A 12,259-nucleotide genomic window follows, 5' to 3' on the forward strand; every position below is an offset into this window, starting at 1 on the left:
TAAAGTTGACAGGAAGCTGCAGCGGGGCGGGTAGGCCTCCCAGAGCCTCTGGCTCAATTTTACGCAGTCAACTGCCCCCATGCCACCATCCAACCCGCTGGGCCCATTGTGTGCAAAGGCTATAACTATGTCCGATATAACCATCGTGATCCGTCCAACATCCAAACACTTCCAGCAGGGGTTGCTGAATGCTCATCTGGAGAAGCCATAGCTAATTTTTCTCCCTTACTTTCTCTGAAGTGGCCAAACTACACCCCCATTGCTCCAAAACATAAGCAAAATATTGCAAATGCTGAAAATTTGAAATAAAAACAGAAAATGCTGGAAATACTCAGCAGGCTGTGCAGCATCTGTGGAGAAACAGAGACATAGACCTGAAATGTTAATTTTGTTTCTCTAACCACAGATGCTGCCCAGCCTGAATATTTCCAGCATTTTTTGTTTTTATTACCGCCATGGCTCTGCTTGCTGAGCACAATGCAGGTAGTAGGGCTTCCTGGTAAGAGTAGCTCAATGCCACATAGTGAACTTACTGAACCATTTGGCAAGTTGCGGGGGGGGAGGGGTGTAATCTTAATATTTGCATTTAAAATAAACTTAAGTGGATGCATAAAGAACTGTGGATAGGTCACAGCATCATGAAGATCCACTGCACCAACCTTTAATAAAACAGATTTCTATTATATAAAGAGCACCCCAGTTATCAATTATAGTATTTCTGAACCTGGAATAATGACAATGTGACTCACCTGTCACAAAGGGCCAGGTCCTGGCTCCTTCCTGCTTTCACAAACATCATTTTAGCACTGAAAAGAAGTTGCTTCATGATATCCATTAAAAGACAGGCATCCACTTCCGGGTTCATTAATGCTCGAGACAGTCTGCTGCAGTGTTCTATCAACTGATGGCCGCACACCATACTATTACTGTGCAGATTCAGTATGGCAATACACAAGGAAGCACTGGGAGCCTGTGAGATATTACAACAGTTTTCATTTAATGCCCTCATTTCTATAGGTTTCCTCCTATTCTTCACGAAGTAACTTGCTTCCAAGTTTTTCTGCACCCAATTTGAAACAAGCCGCAAGAAGGTGAAAGTGGCTTTCAAGTTAGCTTGTTTTCCAGTTCCCATCACCTGTGCCCCTTCAATGTGACAAAATGCCTGGTAGATAAGATGCAAGAAGAAATCTAGGGCTTTCCAAGAGGTCACAAACAGTAACCAGGAAAAAAAAACCTTGGATAATTACATCCTCATCCCTAGCTCATGGACACAGAGGGGCAACTGTGGAATGCTGACTGCTGTCTCAGTTGAGGTAGCAATCAGCACAGACCAGGGATCAATCCTGAAACCTATGTCATATATGATTGTTCAACCCAGTGCCTTTCTCAGGCAAATTATTGGGGAGCTCTAGCATTCTAATTATGTAGAGAAATTCATAGATTTTTTTGATCTCAGAAGGGAGCATTTAAAGGAATTCCGCTATACTGTGTCATATGTTTTACCATTCTTTAAATGCCACTTCAGCTCAGTGGCAGTACTCTCATGAGTCAGAAGGCTGTGGTAACAAGCAACATTTCAGGATTTGGGCACATAATCTAGACTGACATTTCCATGAAGTAGTGAATGAGTGCTGCATTGTTAGGGGTGCCATTTTTCAGACGACCCATTAAACTGAAGCCCCGTTTCCCTGTTCAAGTGGGTATACATCTGAAGGCTCTATTTGAGAAAGGAACAGTGAGTTCTCCCAGTGTCTATGGAATATTTATCCCTCAATCAAGACCACAAAAAACAGACTAATTGGTCATACATCTCATTGCTGTTTGTGGGACCTTGCTGTGTGCAAATGGCTATGAAACCGAAGTGACTATACCTAAAGATTGACGGTTGTAAGATAGCATAGTTTGGTATACATTTATATCAAGGATTAGGAATTAGTTCAATCTCACATGAAGAAGGCTTTTGGTTTCTTTTTACTTACAGATTTATTGAAGCTAGAAATAATGAAGTCATTAAGGTTGTCCATACCTAGGATGATTTAGGGTTTAATATGTCAGGGTACAATTTAGCCCACAGTGCTGCTTAGTTTTTGCTCAAATTGCAGGATGTGACTCATGCTTATTGACTTACTTTAGTGGCCACATTATGAAACAAGATAGCTAAAACAGTCTTGAGACAGGAAATGGGACAATAGGATAGGATGTAACCGGTTGGCATCTGTTGTTTTGAAGGAAATATTTCTTTTCTGAGGGTCTTATTCACAGTAACACTGTCATGCCATAATGAATCAGCAATGACAGTGTTTGTGAAAGACAGCCTTTAAAAGATCGTCAGCTTTTCTAAACAATTTGTTGAGATTTGGGATTGCAAAGAATCAACACAGGTTACCTATCTACCTGGGGAAAAGCAGTAATATTGTTTAATACTCTGTACGCCCACAGCTCAAAGATTTTGGGCTGGATTTGAAGAGGCCCTCAGCGTCATGATCCGTGGCGGGGGAGCCTGAAGATGGCTTCGGATGAGGCCCGCTACTGACCTTGACGTCGCAGGGCCCGGCCCAATCCTCCCAGTGGCGGCGAGGCTCCGTGGCAGCGCCCCCGCCATTGGACGACGGGACCACTATTTCAAATCAATAAAATTAATTTACATACACTTAAATTAGAACTTGAGGGCCCGCTGCGATCTTCGGCACAACAGCTGGCACTTCCGCGCCTTCAGATCCCTGTCCGGGGAAACAAGGTGTGACTCTGGTGGGGAGGGGGAGGAAGTAAGTTTGTCAGTGCAGAGTGGGGGGGTGCGGATGGGGTCAAATACACGTAATGGGTGAATGGAATAGTGGGAAGGGGTGGGGGGGGGGGGGGGGGGGGGAGATCAGATATAAAAAGGTAAGTGTTTTGGGAGGCTGGGGGCGGGGGGGGGAGGGCAAATAGTTATAATTGTTATTTGGGGAGTGGAAAAGGGGCAAAAGAAATGTATTTTTTTAAAATCTTGGTGTATATTTCTTTAAATATTTAAATAAGCCAGCAGGGCTGGCTGCCCTTTAAAAATGGTACCCACTTCTGCACACATGCAGCCGACGCCATTGCCGGGGACGGACAGCCCACCTCCTCCACAACTGTTTAAATGAGCCACCGCACTTAAGATCATGGCAGCTCTTTGGCGTGTGGCCCACACAGGCGGCCGCCATTTTATGAGTTCACCACCAATCTTGGCGGTGGGCTCATAGAATCCAGCCCACTACCTGCATCTCAATTCGGTCGAGTACAATAAACGCAGTATGTTGTAAACCATACTTGATGTCAGAGTCGAACTGTTTACACAGGCTGTGAAGTGCTTTGGGATACCTTGAGAACGGCATTATATAAGTGCAAGGTTTTTTATTGTTTCTTTTGAAGCGAGCTACATTTGTTCTGGTTGCAAAATGCAACTGAGGTTCATATTCCAGAAACTGCATCTAATTGAAATTGTAATTATCAGGCACCCCTACAACAAAGTATAAGACCAGGAAGTCAACAGTTTTATATCTCTCACCTGCTCATAGAAAAACTCACAGCGCTCATTTTCATTTTCATCTTCATTCAGAGTCAGGTTCCAATGTACTTCTGCCATCTGGGGCATCGGGAGCGCTACAGCAAGATCCGAACCACCTTCACCACAACTTATGGGCACTAATGCACAGAAATAGAATTGTACACATAGGTCATTAAGCTTGGAAAATAAATCAGAATATTTTCACAAACTATCATCTAGTTGCTGTTGCTCACCTTCTCCCTGATCCAGTTGTTCTTTTTCACTATAGGAAATAAAAACAAAAAGTGAACCAAAATCATAAAATAATGTACAAAATATCTTCATGTATGACATTGAACATATAATAATTGATAAATTTCAAGACAATTCTGGAAACAAAGTAGCTACACAGAAACATAGAAAATAGGAGTAGGCCATTCGGCCCTTCGAGCCTGCTCCGCCATTCATAATGATAATGGCTGATCATCCAACTCAGTAGCCTGTTCCTGCTTTCCCCCCATATCCTTTGATCCATTTAGACCCAAGAATTATATCAAACTTCTTCTTGAAAACATACAATGTTTTGGCCTCAACTGCTTTCTGTGGTAGCAAATTCCACAGGCTCACCACTCTCTGGGTGAAGAAATTTCTCCTCATCTCAGTCCTGAATGGTTTACCCCGTATCCTTAGACTATGGCCCCTGGTTCTGGACTCCCCCACCATCGGGAACATCCTTCCTGCATCTACCCTGTCAAGTCCTGTTAGAATTATATAGGTTTCTATGAGATCCCCCTCACTCTTCTGAACTCCAGCGAATATAATCCTAACCGACTCAATCTCTCCTCATATGTCAGTCCCGCCATCCCAGGAATCAGTCTGGTAAACCTTCACTGCACTCCCTCTATAGCAAGAACATCCTTCCTCAGATAAGACGACCAAAACTGCACACAATACCCCAGGTGTGGCCTCACCAAGGCCCCATATAATTGCAGCAAGACATCCCTGCTCCTGTACTCGAATCCTCTCGCTATGAAGGCCAACATACCATTTGCCTTTTTTACCGCCTGTTGCACCTACATGCTTACCTTCAGCGACTGGTGTACGAGAACACCCAGGTCTCGTTGCATATTCCCCTCTCTCAGTTTATAGCCATTCAGATAATAATCTGCCTTCCTGTTTTTGCTACCAAAGTGGATAACCTCACATTTATCCACATTATACTGCATTTGCCCACTCACTCAACTTGTCCAAATCACCCTGAAGCGCCTCTGCATCCACCTCACAACTCACCCTCCCACCCAGTTTTGTGTCATCTGCAAATTTGGAGATATTACATTTAGTTCCCTCAGGTAAATCATTAATATATATTGTCAATAGTTAGGGTCCCAGCACTGATCCCTGTGGCACCCCACTAGTCACTGCCTGCCATTCGGAAAAAGACCCGTTTATTCCTCTTTGTTTCCTGTCTGCAAACCAATTTTCTATCCATCGCAATACACTACCCCCAATCCTATGCGCTTTAATTTTACATGCTAATCTCTTATGTGGGACTTTGTCGAAAGCCTTCTGAAAGTCCAAATAAGCCACATCCACTGGCTCCCCCTCATCAACTCTACTAGTTACATCCTCGAAGAGTTCTAGTAGATCTGTCAAGCATTATTTCGCTTTCGTAAATTCATGCTGACTCTGGCCGATTCTACCACTGTTCTCCAAGTGCTCTGGTACAAAATCTTTGATAATGGACTCCGGAATTTTCCCCACTACTGACGTCAGGTTGACTGGTCTATAATTCCCCACTTTCTCTCTACCTCCCTTTTTAAATAGTGGGGTTACATTAGCTACCCTCCAATCTGTAGGAACTGTTCCAGGGTCTATAGAATCTTGGAAGATGATCACCAATGCATCCACTATTTCTAGGGCCACTTCCTCAAGTACTCTGGGATGTAGATTATCAGGCCCTGGGGATTTGTCAGCCTTCAATCCCATCAATTTCCCCAACACCATTTCTCTACTAATACTGATTTCCTTCAGTTCCTCTCTCTCACTACACCCTGTGTTCCCCAACATTTCTGGTATGATATTTGTGTCCTCCTTTGTGAAGACAGAACCAAAGTATGCATTTAGTTGGTCAGCCATTTCTTTGTTCCCCATAACAAATTCCCCTGTTTCTGAATGTAAGGGACCTACATTTGTCTTCACCAATCTATTTCTCTTCACATACCTAGAGAAACTTTTACAGTCAGTTTTTATGTTCCCTGCAAACTTATTCTCGTACTCTATTTTCCCCTTCTTAATCAATCCCTTGGTCCTCCTTTGCTGAATTCTAAACTGCTCCCAATCCTCACGTCTGTTGTTTTTTCTGGCAAAGTTGTATGCCTCTTCCTTGGATCTAATGCTATCTCTAATTTCCCTAGCAAGCCAGGGTTTGGCTACCTTTCCCGTTTTACTTTTGCGCTAGACAGGAATAAACAATTGTTGCGGTTCATCCATGCACTCTTTGAATGTTTGCCATAGCCTATCCACCATCGTCCCTTTAGTAATGTTTCCCAAACCATCATAGCCAATTCGCACCTCATACCTTTGAAGTTTCCTTTATTAAGATTCAGGACCCTAGTCTCAGAGTCAATTACATCACTCTCCATCTTGATGAAGAATTCTATCATATTATGTTTGCTCATCCCCAAGGGGTCTCGCACAACTAGACTGTCAATTATTCCTCTCTCATTACACAATACCCAGTCTAGGATGGCCTGTTCTCTAGTTAATTCCTCAATGTATTGGTCCAGAAAACCATCCTGTATACACTCCAAGAATTCCTCCTCTATGGTATTGTGACTAATTTGATTTTTAATTTAGCCCCCAGTTGCTCATACTCCCTACGCAGAACCTCTTTCCCAGTCCTATCTATGTCACTGGTACCCACATGGACCATGACAACTGGATCCTCCCCCTCCCACTGTTAGTTCCTCTCCAGCCCTGAGTAGATGTCCCAAACCCTGGCACTGGGCAGGTAACACAGCCTACTGGACTCTCGCTCTTGGCTGCAGAGAATGGTGTCTAAACTGTCCCCTACTACCACTACATTTTCATTTACTCCCCGCCCTTGAATGGCTTCCTGTGCCACGGCGCTATAGTCAGTTTGCTCATCCACCCTGCAGCCCTCGCTCTCATCCATACAAGCTGAAAGAACCTCAAACCTGTTGGACAATTGCAAAGGACTGTGACTGCCTCCTGGAACAAAGTGTCCAGGTAACCTTCCCCCTCCCTGATGCATCACAGTGTCTGCAGCTCGGCCTCTAGCTCAGACTCGCAGCCGAAGCTTCTCGAGCTGCTTACTGCAGATGTGTTTGCTGTGGATCACACTGGCATCCACCAGCTCCCACATACTGCAACTACAACACATTACCTACCCTTTCATCCCCTTTGTGTTTGAATTAACTATTATTTACTTAATAGGAAAAATTCACCATCCAATCTATTAAGTTTTATTAGTATTAGTAAATACTAATCTCCAACAAGAGAATCTAACCATCTCCCCTTGACATTCAATGGCATTACCATCGCTGAATCCTCCATTATCAACATCCTAGGGGCTACCATTGACCAGAAACTGAACTGGAGTAGCCATATAAATAACATGGCTACAAGAGCAGGTCAGAGGCTAGGAATCCTGAGGGAGTAACTCACCTCCTGACTCCCCAAAGCCTGTCCACCATCTACAAGGCACAAGTCAGGAGTGTGATGGAATACTCTCCTCTTGCCTGGATGGGTGCAGCTCCAACAACACTCAAGAAGCTCAACACCATCCAGGACAAAGCAGCCCGCTTGATTGGCACCCACGTACAAACATTCACTCCCTCCAGCACCGATGCACAGTGGCAGCAGTGTGTACCATCTACAAGATGCACTGCAGCAATGCACCAAGGCTCCTTCGACAGCACCTTCCAAACCCGTGACCTCTACCAGCTAGAAGGACAAGGGCAGCAAATACATGGGAACACCACCACCTGCAAGTTCCTCTCCAATTCACACACCATCCTGACTTGGAACTATATCACCGTTCCTTCACCGTCACTGGGTCAAAATCCTGGAACTCCCTTCCTAACAACACTGTTGGTGTACCTGCCCCACATGGACTGCAGCGGTTCAAGAAGGCAGCTCACCACCACCTTCTCAAGGGCAATTAGGGATGGGCAATAAATGCTGGACTAGCCAGCGACGCCCAAATCCCATGAATGAATTAAAAAAAAATTACTAAAATTACCCGAGTTTTGAAAGACAAACGATACAAAAAACACCAACCGACCACCTACCTGTTTTCCTGTAATGTCGCACTTGGATTTTTTTTTCTCAGAATGAGCTGGTCCCGCTCGCTCACTCTCTCTGCCACTGTTCTTTTAAACTGCTCACTGGTCCCGCTCGCTAGCTCTCTCTCTCTCTGTCGCCGCTCTTTTAAACTGCTCACTGGTACCGCTCGCAAGCTTTCTCTCTCCCGCCGCTCTTTTAAACCGCTTGCTCTCTCTATTGTGTCAACAATATTTCAGCTCATTTAGACCAGTAAAGGGAGAGGAAAAAATTCAGCAACGCTCAGCGGCTGTGCAGTGAGTAAGCAGGCAGTGGAGGATTACACCTGAAATGGTGCCAGGGTTTCTTTCCATCAACTGCCTAGCCTGATCCCACAACAGGAAGAGCAGGGAGCTATCATGCGTTGATGTATTCAACAGGCACATTGCATTTTTTTTATTTATTTAGAGATACAGCACTGAAACAGGCCCTTCGGCCCACCGAGTCTGTGCCGACCAACAATCATCCATTTATACTAACCCTACAGTAATCCCATATTCCCTACCACCTACCTACACTAGGGGCAATTTACAATGGCCAATTTACCTACCACCTGCAAGTCTTTGGCGGTGGGAGGAAACCAGAGCACCCGGCGAAAACCCACGCGGTCACAGAGAGAACTTGCAAACTCCGCACAGGCAGTACCCAGAATCGAACCCGGGTCCCTGGAGCTGTGAGGCTGCGGTGCTAACTACTGCGCCGCGTTATGAAATTGATTGTGTTATTGTTAAGTATATTTTTTGAGGAATTCACAGTCCAACTGAAGAAATGTTGGACCAGTCTTTTTTTCCAGGGACATCAAGAGGGGACTAAAAGGACTTGATTGACAACAAATGGTTGTCACATGACTTAAGTTAAAAATAGAACAGAAACCCTGGTAACTGGAGAAGATGTGCACAGAGAAGTGACACGTCAGGAGGTGGACTTTCTGTTTCCGGCTTCACTTTTGAATTGTTTGGAGTTGGGAATGAACTGTTTAAAAGGGGTTGGAATTTTAAAAAATAAATCTGAAGGACAAAACCCCAGCTCAACCTATTGTTTGCCTTTGCGCCATGACCTCTTGGTCAGCTACGTGGCCTTGTCCAATCTACACCTTCTCCTTTGTTATCTCTTGCCCCACCCCCGGCTCACTTGCTTATAACCTTTGACATTTCTAATACTTGCTAGTTCCGAAGAAGGGTCACTGACCCAAAACGTTAACTCCGCTTCTCTTTCCACAGATGCTGCTAGACCTGCTGAGTGATTCCAGCATTTCTTGTTTTTATCCCAGCTCAACCCAGCCTGTTCCATCTCTTTAAAAAAAAAGAGAGAACTTCCAAGGAGAGGAGAGAACTCCCAAGGAAGGAGAGAAGACCACAACCCAGCTCAGCTTTCCAGCATCTCTCTAAAAGACCCTGAGAAGTCCACGGTGTCAACTCACCTCCTCTCTTGTCTTTGAAGAAAAGCCTACTAAATTAGTTCTCAACGCAGCCTGAAAGGAGCTGTTCTAAAAGATCCCAGGGACCCGTCTACTTGTACTCAGAGGCCAGACTGCATGCCAGTTCTGGAACACATCATCTGCTTTTTCTTCAAGAATGAGCAAGCATTCAGCCCAAGTGTTTTTTACTAACTGTAACAGAGCTCTAAACAAAAATCGCTTTTATTTTTCCAGTTAACCGGTGTGTGTTTGTGTATGTGAGTGTGACTGGCTAAGGTAAAAAAGGAACTGTAATATTTCAATTTGTCTGTTTATGCTTTACTTCATTACGGGTTAAAACTTGTTTTATAATAAATCAATAATTTTCTTGTTTATTAAAGAACCCTGGCTAGTGTGTTTTATTCTGGGAGTACATGATTGACCATATTGGTAAATGGGAAAATTTAAATATACGTTGTGACCTGTGGAGAAGGTGGGACTAGAATAATCAGTACACTCCTCTCGCCTCAGTCCAAACAGTTGCTTAAGCTGTTGGTGTACCTTTCAGCTGATTGGTAATGTGAAAACTTTTACCTCCCTATCATGTCATTGTTCACTGTATCAGACAGCCCTGGCAAAATTTCATGCCAGTCCCTTTAACATGGACTTCATATTCAGAAATGTAACTATGCAAGAAATTTGTAGCATTATTGTTTCGATGGCGGGGGCGGGGGGGGGGGGGGGGGGGATACAGTCTGTGATTACTAATCCACTTGAAAAGGGATCCTTCAACCAAAAAAGTTTGAAAACCTCTGGTCTAAGATAGCTGTTGCAGTAGATGCAGCAAGCATACTTAATCGCGAAATATGTGAAGGCATCATAAACAAAAACAGAATGATGCATCAGGTTTCACTTAAGAAATGTCTGCTTCAGAAACACTAACACTAAAAGCAGTATTAGTTTTCTTTTCAATGGCGATGCTTCACCAAAAGATGTACATGGAGTCAATTTATATGTATTACCAGACAGTGAAAGTGTGCAACAGTGCTGCCATGGAAATAAAGTTTTAACCTTTTGGAATGTTTTCAAAAGTAGCCAAAAGGTTTTGTGAAATATTAAATCACTATAACAGCTTGTTTTAGTAGAATATTTGAGCAGAACTTATTTTCACCAGGTTATCGCAAAGCACAAAATGCAGGTTGTCACTGTGAGCAATGCAGTGCTTCAGAAATAGGTAGGTATTTCCCTGATGCTACACGTATTGTAGGTATCACATCTGAAATCAAGACTATGGCTGAGACTAGACTTACTTTATATGATAATAATCGTAACATTGGTCACAAACTCGTGCTGGGTTCTCCCTGCAGTTCTCAACCACCATTTTGTTTGTTGAACACGACTGACAAACAACACGCCCACAACGCCTGCAGTGATGTCTTCGATTAAACTGGTCAAGAAAGAAAGTTAAATATTAGCGTGCGATACAATGATTGAAACAACACTGTATTAAGTTCCTGCACACTAATGGAAGATACTTTCAAAATTCGCAATGATCAGCATCATGAAGGATTTGACACTCGACTCTTATCGGTTAGTTTACTCCACTCAAGGCATTGACTCCCCAGGTCTTCTGGGCACCTTCGAATATACTGAGCCCAGAGGTCATTCGTTATGGTTTGAATTTAAGAAGTTGATTCCATCATTGTGGGCCATCATAGCAGAGTACAATCCTGTCCCGCCTTGATTCCTTCGCACATGCACTTCTGCGGTGGTTACTGTATAATTAGTGGCAATCATCTGTGGCTGATTTTTTCCTCCCTGGTGTAATGACACTGAGGCCAACAATACCACCTGATTGAGATCAGTTAACTCAGTAGAGATCGGGTAACTCAGCATAGACCAGGAGTCATGAACCTTGGACTTTTTCATCTGTATGCAGCTCTGTGCTGCATTTACCAACAAAGAAATCAGAGGAGCCCTGGATTTGAATCTTCCACACACTTAGATAACCACTAACAATAGAGACAGCACCTTTGATCGAGAAGCTGGGTCACAGAATATTCCGAACAACAACAAAAACAACTTGCATTTCTACAGCAATTTTAATGTAGAACTTCCCAATGTACTTCATAAGATTTTAATCAGACAACAGTTGGCACCAAGCCAAAGAAGAAAACATTAGAGCAGGTGATCAAAAGCTTACTCAACGAGGAAGGTTTTAAGGACCAACCATTGTATAAACATGCATGATTTTGTAGATGTCAAGGAACTAAAGAGATTTCTATAATAAAAGCGGACTGAGAGAAATATAACAGGGAATATTTAATTCTCATTATTGCTTGGACTTTTTTTCATTGTGAAAATAAAAATTTACATTCTGCCAGAGAATATTGCTAAAGCAATACAATGCCAGGATTTTCAGTTCAGCACAAATGTATAGTAATACTCAGACAACGAATAAAATTCTATTTGAGGCTCACAACCCATGAAAATGCATCTCTTGCAGCTAAGTCACTATCTAAACAACCTGAATCAATGATAGACATTGTGCTACAAATACATATTAATTGGCTGGATAAAAGGTTCAAGATGCAAATCAATTTTATATTTTCCCAAAAATAATACCAATAAAATTAGAAAACTTCAAAAATACAACACAAGTTCAGCCCCTTTGGAATAATAAGATAACAATAGTAATGAGGTTTTGCACCTTTCTCATGACGACACTGGCTTAAAAGTTGTTGGTTACAGTTACAAACTCCTCCCTCTATCTCTTTTAACTGAATCTATGACTCAATATACATCCTGCTTGGACTTTTCAGTTTGAGAAAACAACATTGTCCAGCAAACCAGTTGCTTTTAGCTGTTTTAACTCAATGTACAAGGAATAAACCCTGGGATCAATACATGAGTCTCAAAGAACGTGTTTCAACTAGCTATGTGGAAGTGGGTGTGTCCCATTGATTTCATAACGACAGATGCGCACACTGGGTTAGATTTTGCTCCCAGCC

The 12,259-nt window shown here is 43.1% G+C and overlaps 1 protein-coding gene across 3 annotated transcripts in view; it reads right to left on the reverse strand.

Moving 5' to 3' along the window:
• Window positions 1-12,259, reverse strand: part of zfyve26 (zinc finger, FYVE domain containing 26) — a 125,702-nt gene that overhangs the window by 29,899 nt on the left and 83,544 nt on the right. For all 3 annotated transcript variants that reach the window (XM_068039427.1, XM_068039426.1, XM_068039428.1), the window contains 4 exons: window positions 10,559-10,695; window positions 3,763-3,791; window positions 3,530-3,666; window positions 750-970 (listed from right to left, as the gene is read on the reverse strand). In XM_068039427.1, the coding sequence (XP_067895528.1) occupies window positions 750-970; window positions 3,530-3,666; window positions 3,763-3,791; window positions 10,559-10,695 (524 nt within the window). The remainder of the gene's footprint in view (window positions 1-749; window positions 971-3,529; window positions 3,667-3,762; window positions 3,792-10,558; window positions 10,696-12,259) is intronic.

Source organism: Heterodontus francisci, chromosome 9 (assembly GCF_036365525.1).
Source record: "Heterodontus francisci isolate sHetFra1 chromosome 9, sHetFra1.hap1, whole genome shotgun sequence".
NCBI classification, from domain to species: domain Eukaryota; kingdom Metazoa; phylum Chordata; class Chondrichthyes; order Heterodontiformes; family Heterodontidae; genus Heterodontus; species Heterodontus francisci.